At 37.0% G+C, this 16,024-nt stretch overlaps 2 protein-coding genes across 4 annotated transcripts; both read right to left on the reverse strand.

Annotated features, from left to right (window-relative positions):
• Nucleotides 1-831: 831 nt before the first annotated feature.
• On the reverse strand, nucleotides 832-3,582 carry LOC112295515 (triacylglycerol lipase 1). Its single transcript, XM_024547243.3, has 9 exons — nucleotides 3,277-3,582; nucleotides 2,972-3,085; nucleotides 2,658-2,798; nucleotides 2,402-2,512; nucleotides 2,138-2,287; nucleotides 1,964-2,004; nucleotides 1,760-1,830; nucleotides 1,516-1,611; nucleotides 832-1,342 (listed from the first exon to the last, which is right to left on the reverse strand). The coding sequence occupies exons 1-9, from the start codon at nucleotides 3,514-3,516 to the stop codon at nucleotides 1,032-1,034; spliced, it is 1,275 nt and encodes a 424-aa protein (XP_024403011.1). The 5' UTR covers nucleotides 3,517-3,582; the 3' UTR covers nucleotides 832-1,031.
• Nucleotides 3,583-10,021: 6,439 nt separating this feature from the next.
• Nucleotides 10,022-14,495, reverse strand: LOC112295033 (potassium transporter 4). Of its 3 annotated transcripts, none has more exons than XM_073540546.2 (11): nucleotides 14,397-14,495; nucleotides 13,962-14,120; nucleotides 13,264-13,765; nucleotides 13,096-13,146; nucleotides 12,641-12,901; nucleotides 12,281-12,448; nucleotides 12,093-12,122; nucleotides 11,741-11,965; nucleotides 11,106-11,616; nucleotides 10,706-10,988; nucleotides 10,022-10,576 (listed from the first exon to the last, which is right to left on the reverse strand). In XM_073540546.2, exons 2-11 carry the CDS (start codon nucleotides 13,998-14,000, stop codon nucleotides 10,259-10,261), a joined length of 2,388 nt encoding a protein of 795 aa, XP_073396647.1. In that variant the 5' UTR covers nucleotides 14,001-14,120; nucleotides 14,397-14,495; the 3' UTR covers nucleotides 10,022-10,258. The 3 variants fall into 3 exon arrangements, with proteins under 3 accessions (XP_073396647.1, XP_073396648.1, XP_024401901.1); XM_073540547.2 differs by having other exon boundaries at nucleotides 14,401-14,466; XM_024546133.3 differs by having other exon boundaries at nucleotides 14,239-14,435.
• Nucleotides 14,496-16,024: the final 1,529 nt, after the last annotated feature.

Consider the following 16,024-nt stretch of genomic DNA (forward strand, 5'->3'; position numbering starts at 1 on the left):
CATTAATAAAAAGAGATTTTGACTAAATTAGATATATAAAATAAAAATAAAATATAAGATAAATTGGATTCTTATTGACAACTCATTTGTGATTTTTGCAAGTTATAAATTTTACTAAGTTTTCCAATCTTTTAGAATTAAAAACACCAACATTATTATCTTCAAAAAATGTCTTAAAGACATTGGTTCTATTATCTCAATTGAGTCTACATAAACTTATATATGGATTAATATGAGATATTTAAGTGCAAATAGATTCACATGCTTTAAGAGTTGTAAGCACTAAGATTAATGTATTATGAGTTGTAATTTACTAGCATTAGTATCAAGAAGGTTGCTTCGAAGGCTAAGATCAATTATATGTAATAAGTAGATATTTCATAATTATTCTTACAACACTGTAGATTTACCTAAAGAATCGTGTGATTGCACAAATCTAAAACAATGGTTTTGATTTTTTTTGATATATAGGTGTTTGAAATTTGAAACAAAACTCAATATTTTACAAAACATTATTAACAAAAGAAAACAATCTATATTTTAGTTTTGTCTCCTATGCATTAGTTACTTTTGACAAATTACTTAAATTTCTTTGTATCTTAGAAGACAAGGTAGAAAGTTGTTCTTGTTATTATAAATAATAATTCAATTTTCTCACTAGATATTATTTTTTTTATTGGTTCCAAAATCTATTTTAAACTTTTTTTAGATTAATTGAAGAGCAAAAACAAATACAAAAAGAATACTCTAGCAAAAGTATTTGATATATTTATGATAGCAATTTAGTGTATCAATATTGCTTTGTTTGTGTTTGTTTTGGAAGAATATTACTTTATGTATATAAAGACGAAGAACTTTATTTTATTTACAGTCAATGAAATACACGTTCCTATATTCTCCAAATGGAAATATGGTTAAACAATAAAATCATTTCCAAAATTTTCCTTGAAATCTCTGTGATGCAACTACTAAATTTTGATTCGACACAAATTTCTTGAAAGATCTCAAAAGCGCACTGCTAACATAAACCACTAATGCTCCAGAGTTTGGAGATAGTTGATCACTTGAGGGTAGACGTCTACTTGAGCCTGGGTTCCCAGCACAAAATCGGAATGGCCGTAGTTGGAAAGGTAATGGGAGGAAACCCGGCACCGCAGCTCTCCTGCCAACCTCTTCACATCGATGGGATCCGCAAGGGCATCTTGTCCGCCTGACACCATCAGTAGGCTCATGGTGCGCGGAATGTCGGCTAACTTGTACTGCGGTGGGCTCAAGCGCGTGTAATGAGCAGCATTCCCGAACAATCCGTGGTCAAATTTCTCAAACCGGCCACTTCGCATCACTGTCACACAGCGCCGCAGCAAACAAAGTTAGTTATGTTCCCGACTGAAACTTCTTGGATAATTCAAAACGAAAATTCCTCGTTAGAACGTTCACAGATCCTCGGAGGCATCAGAGAGGGCTAGTGATTCTCGGGAACGGTTTACTGGACTGGATCATGGGCTGAAAACTCACTCTCAGCAAGATGCTGCAAATTCTTCGTGGATGTGGATTGAGGTTCCCATTGCAAATAGTAGGGGACTCGGGAGGTGTTGATGCAGCAACTGGGACCTGTGTTTAATTCACGTTAAACCACGTCTAATCACTGCCGGAAATATGCTTGGATATGCGTGTCTTGTTCGCATGGACTTCAGAATGGTGTCCGTTAATTGAAAGGATCCAAGAAAAACTCAGAGATTGTGCACTTGAACGTTGTTACCTGAAAAATCTAGCAAAAGATTGTCGCAAATCATATTTGGATCGTTGTTAACCAGCCAGGATCCTACCTCACTGAGAACACAGAAGTTGGCGTGTCAGCACGTTTAGAGAAACCGACACCAAACTGCAGGCTAGCGTAGCCTTTCAGAAGAATGGCAAGCACTTCATCTGCATCAGTTTGGAAATTCAAGCAAGAAAAGATTACTTGTTAAGATTGAACTCCCTTGTTCCAAACAGCCCCACAATCTGAAACAAATCATTCAGGATAAGGTTCAGAATTAGCGATTCATGGCACCGGTCTATGGTCCTACGATTGAGTGAAAAATTCGACCGAAATCTAGCAACAGACAAATGATAAACTAATTCAAATCTCAAGCACCTTATCCAACATGAGATCTGCACTAAGAGTAAGCAATGGTGATCTCATGTGTTGCATGTATGCAATTGGGGCAAATAGTACACCAGCCTTCAGCATATTCGTCACTGCTGAATTGTCGTCCGACATTGCAGCAAGCGCCAAGATCGTTCCCTGTTCAAGAAGCAGCATCAGGATTATTAGTGTGATTTTAAAATAAGGAATGAAGTAGTTGAGAAAATCAAAGTGAAAAAGAATTGTATGAAGTAGTAAGCCAGTTGGTGTTACCTGAGAGTGACCCACATAATACAATTGAGATTGAGTGGCACTGGTAACATAGCCGACCAAGGCTGGCAAGTCGGTATCCGCAAGCTCGTCAACTGACCAGTCCCAAAACCTCTGCACATCCATAACATAATATCACATCACAGTCTCAGTGAAGCGAGCAAAACAAACGGTTACAATATTCAACTCCTATCACAGCTTGCTGAACTTGCCTCTTCGTCAAGATAACCCGCATGTGTGTCGGGTGAGGAGCTCTTACCGAATCTGTTGGTGAGAGGTTTTTGTGGCCATAACTAAAGCGCCCCCCACGCAAGTTACCAATCCAGACATCGAAACCTTCATCGGCCAGAATATATGCCAACGATTCCTTCGGGGGATTCAACGCCCAGATATCCCCCCCCTAAATTCCCAGATCATGAATTACACAAAGACGTTAAACGTCAGGCAAATACGAAGCTGCAGCCGGAGTAGTTCTTTCCATCCATACTAATCTAGACAAGCAAATATATTTCTAGAAATTCCTAACTATCAGATTTAGACCTGATAACTTCGCCTTTTTCGAAGTAATTGCACCTGTGTTAAGCCGTGCTGAAGAAACACAGGTAGTTTCTTATGGGTAGAACTGGAACCCACGACCCCGTGTGGAATGTGCTGCAACCCCAACAAGAATCCATCTGATGTGGGAACCTGCATGTTGAACCCAGCCAGTATGTTTGACATCATTAACGACTCAATAGCATGTGTTGGTCATTATCGTTCAATCTCTGCATTCCACGAACCTATTATCCTTAACAAGGTCATGAGACGCATTTCAAGCAGATAATTTATCAGCATTGCTGTCGAGTTGATATCCAGCAGCCTGAATCTTGTCAACACACCGTGATCTCTTCACAAGGATAACCCGCCGCTTTGATAATACTTTCGCAAAGGCCAGGGGCTGTGGAGGAGTCCATGAGTAAGCGGCGTTCTTCACGTCGATCGGGTCCGAATCTCCCTCTCGGCACGGTGACGCTTCCTGGACCCTCCAAACCTCGACTGCAACTACAAGGCGTGGAAAACAACAGCAGTGCCAGCACGATCGCAGCGCCGCAGAAGCGGCCAAACCAATTACCCAACATCGAGATCGATACTAGATTTTCCAATGGACCATGCAGAGCAATCGTCCCACTCTATCGCGACAAAATGTCGTCAATTCCAAGGCAGCTAGGAATTAACGCAGAGGGCTCGATCAGCGCGTGCTAAGGCCTGCGCGGGCGGGATTCAAATGCAACATCAATATCTAAACATCCTCAGGCGAGTTGCGTCAACTATGATTTGGATTCGGTGCCGACACGTGGATTGGCGATTTTCTTGCATGAGTCGCCCAATGTTGATTGATCATGCCTCGAGAGAGTCGTCGCTTCATCACCGACGCGACGAGCGTCGAGGTGCTATCTCGCCGACCCACCGCTTCCTTCGCATGTGTGGGGCTTCTCCGATGTTGACGTCGGCGAATCTACTTTTGAAAATTTTTACATTAAAGTGTGTATTTTCCAAATAAAAATAAAAAAACACAAATACAAAGACAATAAAATAATTTTTTACATCATGTGTATATGTTCTATTAAGTTGGATCAATTTAATTTTATAATTTTTTTTGTTTTTTTGTTGTTTTGGTCTATACTTATTGAAAGGAAAGGCATTATTTTGAGTCCAAATTATGTATATGAAAGCATTATAAAACAAAGACCAAATTGTTTAAAAATAATTAAACATGATAGCAAATCTTTTAAAGATATTATTTCTTCTTTTAAAAACTCTTAGTAAGGTCTTGATATTTGAAGGTTGGTAAGAATTTACATATATATATATATATATATATATATACATATATTGTCCAATCTTAATAAGTATATGTTATTTGGACATAATCTAAAAACATACAATTTATTATTTATAATTTCTTTGAAATATATTTTTTATGTAAGAATAAAATTGCTTTATTAACTTGAATTCTCTAAACATTTATTGCTATACTTCTATCTCTTATAAAAAATAGCTCAAGGGAATAAACCAAAAGAGACAAAAACCATCTTTGATTGGCTATATATTTCATTGTTTTCATCAAAAGAGAAGCAAAAGTGAAGCAATGACTTAACTTTTTAATCAATCAAAGATCAAAATTTGCATTTTGTTACTACAATTTGCCTACAGTAGCACTACAAGATCATTAGGCATGGAAATGAATAAATTCAAGTCTAATTTATTTTGATGTCCTATGTGAGTGTGATTCTTGGACAATTCATTGAAGCTTTAGAGGCTCTATTTGAAAAGCACAATAGCTCTCTAAGATTGATGACAACAATTTGTATGTTTATTAATAGATTTATAAGAAGACAACTTTGAAAGCTTAATGGCAAAAGTTTGGATAATTTTTATAGTATCCAAAGGTGGCACAAACATGTGTATAGGTGGCAAATTTAGAAGTTTAGCATAAGCTAGGTAATATTTTTAAGTATCATATAAACCAAATAAGCAAAACTTCTTTGCATGTTTACAATATAAACTACATGATGTTTTAATTAGGATTGAAGTAAAAGTACAACAAATCTCATTACTTAAAAGTTTTTCCATTTCTACAAAGAGTATGTACTTTCTAAGTCTTTTCAAATAATTTTGGCTCAATGATCCTTCAAACTTTGAATAAAAGAATATAGGTGCAAATTTAGATTTGAATTAAGATGACAAATTCCACCACAAAAGAATTTGAAATAGCCATTATTTTCATATTTAATTTTAATTTTCAGATTCAATTTTATTATTTTGAAAATAAACTTCATATTAAGTTTGGAGCATATAAATTTTTATTTTTGTACCTAATTATAATTTTTGGTAAGTCTTTATTATATTGAAGACTTTTTCATTATGGTCTAATTTGGTAAGATGTCACATATTTTATTAGATATTTTAATAAATTTTAAGTTATAAATTTTTAATTTATAATACAAATGATAAAAGAAAATGATGGTTAATTTATAGATTTAATTGATTTTCTAATATTAAATAAGTTTTTCTATCTCTTAAGATGTTTTTTTTAATGGATTGCATAAATTATTGATTATTGATTATTGATTATAAAATGTTGATTATTGATTATAAAATTTTAAATGTATTTTTTTACTTTTAAGATAAAAAAATTAGTTTTATATCCATATGTTGATATATATATATATATATATATATATATATCACCTTTAATTTTTTACACATGATTTTTTGTGAAGTTTAGTTGCTGTAATAGATACATAGTCATATTTGTATGTTCTTTGCCTTTCAAAAGGTGTTTGTAGTAACAATGAGACTTTTCCCGATTTGTACAAAGTTTTCAAGTTTCTTTAACTTGAATAAGGGATAGTATTTGACAAAGTTATTTTTTTAACTTTCTTCTTATAAATAAATTAAATATTTTATTGTAAATAAAGCAATATAGAATTATAGATTGATTAGTCTTTCACTTAGTGATTGTAAGTCCTATCAATAGATTTTGATTGGTGTATTGGTTAAAAATATTATTTTAAATTATTTAAATATAAAATTTTAGGATTAGAGATTTTTTAAAATATTTAAGTATTTTTTAGAATTTAAAAGGATTTATAAGTTACAAGAGTCTTATTAAAAAATTATAAAATGGAGATTTAATAAGTTTTAGAGGCAATTATCTTAATTATTTTATTATTTTTTAATTATAAAATTAATATTTATTTATTAAGATCAATATCTATATTGACCTTTTATCTATATATATTGCTTATGAAAAAATCTATAAATATGGATTAGTATTTAGAAGTAGCATGAGAAGAATCTCATATTTTTTTAATTATTTGTATAAAAAATAGGATTTTTTGTTGATTTAAATTGATTCTATTACTGTAAGATTTATTAAGGTAGAAAAAAAAATAGCTTTAAGTTGATAATTTTATCATAAAAATATTATAGGAATTTCTAGAATTTATTTAGAATTTATTTAGAAATAATTAAAATTATTTATGAAGTTTTAGAGCAATTGTCAAGATTTTAGTAAAAATCATTTTTATCATTTTGGAAGGAGGGGGCCATTATTAAAAAAAAATAGAATAAGATTTAAAGGCCTTTTTAGGCTCTTAGGCCAATTGGAGTTTTTTGAATACTATAGTATAGTTTAAAATGAAAAAAATATATATTTTACTAGTAGAAAATATAAGGACTAGCAACTAGTGTAGTTTTTATAGGAAGGAAGGTGCACAAGTCTTATATGGGTTGTAACACCTTAGATGTAGGTTGGAGGATAAAACCAAGGCCTTGTGGCCTCTAGAGGACACTCATATATACTACTTGTGAGCCTTAGTGAAATTCAAATCCTTGATTTCATAAGCAAATTATTTTTGAGATTAAACTTATTTACTTAATTTTATTATCATAATTTTTTTATCTTCATATATTCATAACTTAATCATAGTAACTTGGATTTATATGTATTTTTAATGTCATTGCAAATGAAAATCTATCTTAAAACATACTTTTATTTTTATTTTTATTAATAAAAATATAATAAATAGACTATAATTAATTGGTAGTGTATAATTACTTGATTTTAATTTTTTTTACTTATTTTTTGTTAGTTGTCTTTGTAATTTGTTATTTCCTTCTTTCATTTTATACCACCAATTAAAAGCAATTGTTAATTGAAATTATCTTATAATTTGGATTGAAAGATAAATTTTACAATCACATAAATGATGCATTTATTGAAAGGTGGTCCTTCAAACAATGTATGTGAATATAAAAATATTGTGTTTTCATTGGCTTTTACTTCGTCTAATTAAATGAGAATTTTAATTTATTTTTTATCATTCGTGAGTCTTCTATTTTTATTTTTTGTTGGTGCAAAAAAAAACATAATAATTTGTAAATTTAAATGCTAATAAAAAATCCTATTACTAAGTAAAATGTTGAATTGTTCTCAAGTTTTTGTCAATGAGTTTTTATGTATTTTGTTGTTAAGATTGAAACTTTGGTAATAAATGTATCTTTGGTAGTTAATGTATCTTTCTATGAAGGAAAAATACTTTCAATTTAAAAATGTAATAATTTTTTGGTAAATTTTTGAATTCAAGAGAGTTTACTACCTTATCAATTTTCAAAATCCCATCTTTGGAAAAGTATTTTTTAATGCTTGGTGACTATTTAATAGTAGAATTTTTTTATTATAAGCATCTTAAAAATAAATTAAAATTCTCATTTAATTAGACGAAGTGAACTTCTAGTGGTGTAAGTTTCATTGCAATTGCATTGAAATTAATTTTTGAAAATTTTTGAATTGGAAGGAGTTTGTTACCTTTAAGCAAAATACAATCGAGGTTAGTGATTTCTATCTCATCCATCAGTCACCTTGTTATTTTTATTTTTAATCTTTATATTTTAAAATTTTATTGAATTAAATTAAATATAAATAATTTAAATTGAATATAAAAAAAATAAATTTTCTTTAATATTTTATTTAATTTTTGTTTGATTTTATGTTATATTATATTTTATTGTTTTTTATTTTATTTTATTTTCATATCTTTACTGTTTTTTATTTTTACTATTAGTTTTATTTACTACTATTATTTTTTCACATATATGGTAAGTTTTATATACTAATATAAGTTTAAGAATTATTTTTTCATATATAAAACTATTATTGCTAATCTAAAGTGATTTTTTGTTAATTTAGTATTAGTGCAAGTGTTATTTGATTGTCCTAAGTTGTTGGCCTCTTCAAGTTATTGACCTTTCCAACTGGTTGTCAATTACATATACACATATAATATTATTTTTGCTAACTTATTTTTTTAAGTTAGTAATGACTGTACAAAGTAAATATGACCCTTTTTTTTTAATCAAAAGGAAGCATTAGCATTAAATTTTTTTTTTACTAAATCTCTATCTTTTATCTACGTTTCTAAAATAATTTAAAACTACATTTTAAAATAAAATACTTTCAAAATAATGACCTACTTTGAACACCATTTTCTTGTTTCAGCTCAGAACCATTTGGAATTTTTAGAAAATCCCTCTTAGAGAAGGCAAATCAGGTTTAAGAAAAGAAGAACAAAATATGAATTGGAATTATATCCTAACATTTATGATAAGCAACCTCTACCTTAGGTAGATCCCCTTTTTGTTAGATAGATTCCCTTTTTGAAACTTTGTAGTTGCACAAAGCAAGCCAATTAACAAAGTAGTTCACTCACTTATATTAAAAATAATTATAAATAAATAAATAAAATAAAATAACACAGTTTTGTGAGAAAATCACAAAAACTCTATACTCATTATGCTTTAAACACCAAAGCATCAATAAAACTCAATAAAAAATGCACGAAAAAAGAAAATAAAAATAAAAATAAAAATAAAAATAACTTGTAATTTTATTTTAAAATCTAAACAATGTATCATTTTTTTAAAGAGTTTTACAAAGAAACCAAAATAACATTTGAAATAAAAATACTGTTATAAACATAAGTTTATTTATATCCAATTAAGCACAAAGACAGTAGAAATTAGAAGGCATCTGTAGATCTCTTGATGTATTTCGTAGCAGTTTATTCCTCCCTTGACAATCCAGAACAATCTGTCCTTCCTTCCTCTTTTGCCAGCTTTGGTGCTTTGCCCCTCCTGCACGCCCCATTGTCTCCGAATTCGGTGGACTCAGTGGGATCTCACGTAATATTTGTGTCATTCGGATCGTAGAGTCTTCAACTTTAATGCCATTTCGGTCCCTCTTTCTAGTGGAGCCATTGACTCCATCTTAATTGTGCACCACTGCTGTGAGTCCACAGTTACACCCACCAAATGCACAATGGACAGATGAGGAAGACTCATGGCATGACAAGCTGTACTTCTCGTTTCAGCTGAGAACCATTTGGATTTTTTTGTCTATGATGCTGTCCACAGAAAGAGGTGCAGCTTCACTGGGTTGTTTCGTGAACTATGCTCTCGGGATGGTCACAATTTGTTAAGGTTTTTGGGAGCTCAATTTTCACGTATCCAGATACTGAACTCAAACGTTGACTAACCGACAAATAATTGTTTGTCTTAGAAGCAACCTTGTTTTGATTTGCTGTGGTCAGAGCAATTGTCGAATAATCAGCGAAATAAAAACCCATTTTACAGCTTTTAGACTGGAATAGTTGCAGTATTGACAAAGTTGCAACGACACCATTTTCCAAAAGCAGCAAGCATGCTACCATACTGAGACCCATCTGGTTCCTTGTTTCTGTCGTATTCAGGTTCGAGACCCCGAGTTTTTTAGTGGTTGGATCCAGTGTAAGATGATTCTGCACTACCCATCTTAGAAAGCGTGGATTGTGAAATGTTTTAAAAAAGCTTGGCTTTGCCTCATCAATAGGTTGTGGGTCACTGACAGAGATTCCACTGTTCAAGCTATTGCGAGTTGCACGTGTGGGTACAAGGTGAGGTATGGCACAAGTATGACCAAAACAATTGAGATATTGCTTGGTCTGGACAATGCTCTATATTTTTAGTGACAACTACAGCACACTCAGTGAAAACTCATCCCACCAAGACGTAATAGAAAAGAAACAGATCATACCACGTTAGTAACAAAGAAAAACCCTGCATTATCATTTTGTGTTCAAAGGTGATGTTTGCACAATCTAGCAGCAGGAGAGCCTGTTCCAAAATCGAAAGGCAGTTCTAAATGGTTCTATTATAATCCTCGTATTCGTCCCCAAGTGTCTTGTCCCACTGGAGCCCACCTCGTTTGAAGTGATCGAATGGCCGAAGTCCGATTAGTCCACTGTTGCGCAGCTATTTTACAAGTTTATAATACAGGATCTACACATAATATATCATGCCCACCTCAATGAGGCTCATGTGAGGGATGTGAAGAGCCGTTGTCGGCTGCCGGCAATTCCTCCGAAGGAAAGAGTAAAAACAATCGATGATGAACTTCTTCAGCCAAGAGGACGAAGGCTTAGCCTTTACATAAGGGTGGCCCATTACATACGCAACGCCAGCCTCCTTCGCATCAATCAAGTCCATGAGCTCCTTCCGGACCTCAGAATCAGCCTCCATGTCGGTGTCACTCTTGGCGATGTTGAAGTGCACATGCCTCTTGCGCACGACAGGGGGCGAATTAACTCCCTCCCACGACTACAAATTGCACAGATTGTAAAGAAAGAGTCAGTGTTCCTTAGGTCAGGTGGAGAATCCAACAAGATCATCGTGAGAGTTAGCAGATGGTTGCAACAAATTGCAACAGGTGAAAGTTGACGGACTCACCTCCAGGCTGTCTGCGTTGAAGTTGAAATTATATGTGTTTTCTCTCTCGGTCTGTGTCTCTGAAAGGGGAAGTGACAGGCCGGTGTTGGAAGCTGCAAAGCTGGCGCCAAGGGCGCCCATGGCGGTCATGCGCCCATCCAGCGACATTTCGTTGCTAGAAGCGATCCATGGGGCTGAGCCCTCCGTCTGGATGAACTCCGAAAGGTTGTACAGAAGCTCGTTTTCAAATTCGTCTTCGTCGCCGCTTCCATAAGTATCCTTGTAGCCAGACCTCACTACACATCTGCACATGTAGCAGAGAAGCTGATATCACACACATGGAGGGTTAAATTCATCAAAACCAATTACGGCAGGGGCTGTGGATGTGGCAGAAACATGGCAGCAAAAGCAGGGTGACTACCTGTACATGCGGAAATCCCTCGATCCGACTCGCCCAATGAGGTAGCGCTCGTGGGCTGGGACGTAGGGGACGGGTACTGATTTTATGCAAACGAAGACAAGGACTTGATGAAAGGCTGGAAGGTTCGTGACGAAGTGGGAGAAAATGGCAGGCACCCCAGTGACAAGCTCGGTGTAGATCAACCCGATGCCTGGTACGCGGACAATACCAAGGCTTGGGCCCAGACCTAGGAGCCATTTCATGCACACTTTGTTTTGTAGGTCATATTCGTATTTCTTTACGGTGCCATAGTGCCACACGTACATAATGCACATCATGGAGCCGGCCAGCACCAGAGAAACCCAACCCCCCTGCTTAACCTTGTATAGCGCCGCTGATAGGTAAATCAATTCCACCGAGCCGAAAAGGAGGAAGAAGCCCCAAGCCAGAAATGCGCTTCTTTGCCAGACGATTAGAATAACGAGTGTCGTCAAAAATGTTGTCACCAGCATCACCGCAATCACCGCAATGCCTGTGGCAATAACCTCACCAGAATCAATCGAAAACGAGTTTTCAGACATAGCTTCTGACATAAGCTGTTTCCCTAGGAACTGCCAACATAATCAAAGGTAGGTTATCCATGCTTCCCAACTTACCGTAAGCATTTCCAATAGCGATTGTGTTTTGGAATCCGACTGTGACGCTCAAGCTGATAGCGAACATGATCCAGTTGACCTCGGGTATGTAAATCTGCCCATGCATGGTGCTCGAAGTGTGCACCACTTTCACCCAGGGAAAGAACCCTAGCGCCTGGCACTGCTTGATGATAGAGAACGTCGCCGTGATGCTAGCTTGGCTCCCCACGATTGAAGCCAATGTCGCTGTGATTAATGAGAATGACACACGATAGGTTGTTCAGTGGCTGAAAAGAAAACATATTTTTGCAAGGATGAAAGTGAATCGACCAGACGAGGCAGAAAATGAGAGCGAGAGAGAGAGAGAACGCACCAGTGACAAAGACCGGCCAGAAAATAGGCTCTGCATGAATGCACACATAGGGGTTGGTTACTTTCATTTTTTTTTAAAGAAATTGAGTGTGTGATATTTTAAACTCCTCCTGAAACCAGACAGCGCAGAGACATAGTCTATCATGCTGCAAAGACGTAAACAAGTTGCAACACGGCTGCTGGGATTACCTGGGATGGTGCGATAAAACCCATGGTCGACATCGTTAATGTTCTTCGACAAGTACGCAGCTTGGCCCAAGTACCCCAACAGCAGACTAGGGTATATGATGCACGTAAAGGCGACCTTGATAGAGTTTCGAGAGAAATGGCCCAAGTCGGCGTACATTGCTTCCGAGCCTGCAAGTAAACAAACGTAACGCTAAGATCGTCACAAGCATACAACATTCTCTTATTTTGAAACGTTTTTCCCTCATCCTACATTGTGCGTCACTGAATCCAAAAGGTGCTTAATTAATGCGGAGGTTTTGCCGCGACTAGGTTTCAAGCGGTAAATACAAGTATACTGAAATGTGAGAGGTGGTGACCCACCTGTGATGCAGAGGAGAACACCCCCGAGGGAAATCCAGCCATTCTTGCCTGAGACCTTGAAGAAGTGGTATATGTAGTACGGTGAGAGACCGCGCACAATGCTTGGATTGTAGGTAATGAGATTATATACTCCTATGGTGCAATTGCAGAGGAGCCACAGAAGCACAATTGGCGCAAACAAAAATGAGATTCGGTGAGTGCCGAGGTGCTGCAGTCCGAAGAGAAGCACCAAAATGCAGCACGACACCAGCACTGCCACATCTGCAGGCAAATTCCCGTCCCACCATGGCCTGAATTCACGATCCTTCTTAGGGTTCAGATCATTCTAGTCTACCCCCCACCCCGCCTGGAGACCTCAAACATGATTGTTCCATGATTCTTTCGAAAATTTGCAATTGCCGATCATGACTGACGTACTAGAAGAATTTAAGCATTAAGGGTTGCGAAGTACTCACTCTCGGACAGTTGAGGGGCGGCCACCGTAATACCCGAAGTAGCTGACATCACTGCAACAGCCATCAAGCCAACAGGGGACGTGAGATGAGTTGCTCAAGTAGAGATGAGTTCCTCCAGAGCTGGTGCTGCGTTAATCTTATCATGCGTGAGAAGAGTGATTTCCATACCTGCAATAGAAGAAGTGAGGATGCCGTCCCCAATGACCATGCAGGTGCCCAGCAACACAACGATGAGCAGCCCATTCTTCAAAAAGACGTTGTTCTCCAACAACTTGCGCACCTTCTCCCCCCGTGGCGTCTCCGGTGGCTGCTCCAGCTTGTAGGTAGAAAGCTCCGAATCAGCGGTTTGCTGGTTGAGAATTAGGCTCAGCTTAGCGTGCCGGCAAAGAAGGGAGTAGAGTGCGAAAGTGCCGCCTTCGCCGTTGTCATCCGCGCTCAGGACGATGATGACGTATTTGATGACGGCCACAAGAGTGAGTGTCCAGAAGATGAGCGACAGAACACCATGGATCTCGGCTTCTGTGATATGCGAGTGAGGGTCCTCCGAAAACGTGCTGCGGAAGACATACAGCGGGGAGACGCACAAATCACCATACACCACGCCGAAGCTCTGGTACGACAGCATGAGGACTGCTGCCAGCGAGGACTTGTGCATGCGAGCTCCCCGACTCTGCAAAAATCAGACCCCAATTGTTTGCAGCACCAAGAACAGGTCAGATGCATCGATTTCTTCTAGACATTAAACAAGTTCCTCAGTGTTGGAAGATATAAGGAACTAACAGCAGCTGACTCTCTACCAGGAGAATCAATCAATCAATCAATCAACCAATCATGTACAGAGCAACGAAGAGGTCTATGGGCTTCACCTCCGGAGGCCGTTCATCGGAGTCGACTTCCGTATCCATGACAAACGAGTGGCACCCTCACTCTCCCCAACTCCCTCCGTTCCCCTACTTCAACGTGGCAGCGCAATCGCCTCCACACCGACGGACTCAACAACTCATTCAGCATGACCACAACGATCACTGCGCACCGTATAAAAACATAAATAAATAATAATAATAATAATAACGAACCCAAAACCAAAACCTCCAGCACTCCAGTACGCACACTATCACGCTACCACGATGGATCCACACTCACACAAGCTACAGCAGCTTGACCCAGTTCCCGCATCCATCAGTCGCAGTTTACGCTGCTCCCGAGCTGCGCAAATTCAACTCACAATCGACCTCACACTGATCATCTCCCACCAGAACCATGATCTGGAGGTCCACGGATTCTAGACACCAGGCACTCACTCACTCGCCGAATTTGAGAGCTGGGCATCCATCCACCAAGCCTGCCTAGTGTGATCTGACCCCCGGTCTGTTCCTGCTTATATACCTCACGCATTGTTCCCCAATTCACTATGCGAGCGGTTCTCATTTCGGATTCGTAGAATGTGGCGGATGCGCACAGTAACATGACATCGTCCTTTCAAATACTCCATCGTGAGCCCGTGTTTCGGTTGCAGAAAATACTGGAGCTCAAAGGACAATCAGTGTGGGGTCTAGTGGTGGCACCGAAACCTTGCAGAAACAGTGCCCTTTCATGGGTACCAGTGTTAGCACCTTTACTGAGCTTTCTTAGTCCTGCATGTCATGTAGCATTGAAGGCCAAAACCTCACTGCGCTGCACCCTATTAGGTTTCAGCAAAAGCTTCTGGAATGAACAACATCAGCTAGTGGAAATCTAGAAGGAAGAACATCAACTTCGATTGCACTTTGCCATTCATTCATTCTAGTTGGGTTCTGCACGTGACTAGCGAGCACCATCGCCACTGCGACGAGTCACACGTAAAGTTGCTTCTCCGAGGTCTCCATCTTGCTTTCATTCTTTTTCACTGTTTTTTGGTAAACTGCTTGCTAGTCTTTGATTAAGTTCCCCCTTCGTGTTCTTTTTTCCTTAGACAAATAATCAGTATTTGTATATATATGTGTGTGTGTGGGAGAATGTAAAATGGAGTGCGAGTATCTTTGACAGTAGATTGAGTACACATGATGACTTTGAAACCACTCTCAGAACAACCAAAAACAACCCTCAATTTAGGTTTTTTTATAAAGGTTTTTTTTTCTCCTCTAGTCAAGTTCAAAGTCATTGATTTTTTTGACTAAAATATTGAAAAAGTCGTGTGCATTTATGTCACTTTTCTTTTCTTTTCTTTTTGTAAATGATACTTTAAGACAGTATTTACACCTAATATATCTCCAAAGAAATATGTACCCTAAGTGCACTTATTCGCAATCCAAATTACTCCTATACATGCACGTTTTTGTTTCCATGTCACAAAATATCTCACCCACTCATACAACCCATTCTGCTGTCTTTTAATGATATATAATGAGAAACTCTCAGCCTTTTTTTTTGGCTCCATAGAGTGTGAGCCTTACATACAAAATATTAAATAAATAAAATAAAAGAAATAAACATGGCAACACATGTAAGCACATGCTCATGTCACTGCCCAAAACTTAAACAAAAAACCCAGACTTGGGTCCACAAACCAACTTGCATTTTGTTGTTTTCCCCTGCAGGACAAAAGAATGGCCTGGACATCTTGGCTTTTACTTCGTTACAAATGAGCCCACTCAGATTTGCACAGACCCAAAGCACACTACAACTATATATTATTTATATGCTATTTTTTTTTATCTATTTTAAACAAAAATAATAACAAAAGAGATGGGGAGTTGGATTTCTTGGGCCCAGAGTACGACAGTGGAATATTCTTTAACAGATAGTAAGACCATAAGGCAGCAAAAGGGAAAAAAAAGGGGGGGGGAAGAGAAGGATGAGAGAGTGGAGTTACTTATGAGTGAGAGCCTTACATACACTCACTCACCATAGTCTTTTCTTGTCTTTGTTTTTGTTTATTTATATCGTTAAT

This window comes from Physcomitrium patens, chromosome 18 (assembly GCF_059467195.1).
Source record: "Physcomitrium patens ecotype Gransden chromosome 18, ASM5946719v1, whole genome shotgun sequence".
Taxonomy (NCBI): Eukaryota; Viridiplantae; Streptophyta; class Bryopsida; order Funariales; family Funariaceae; genus Physcomitrium; species Physcomitrium patens.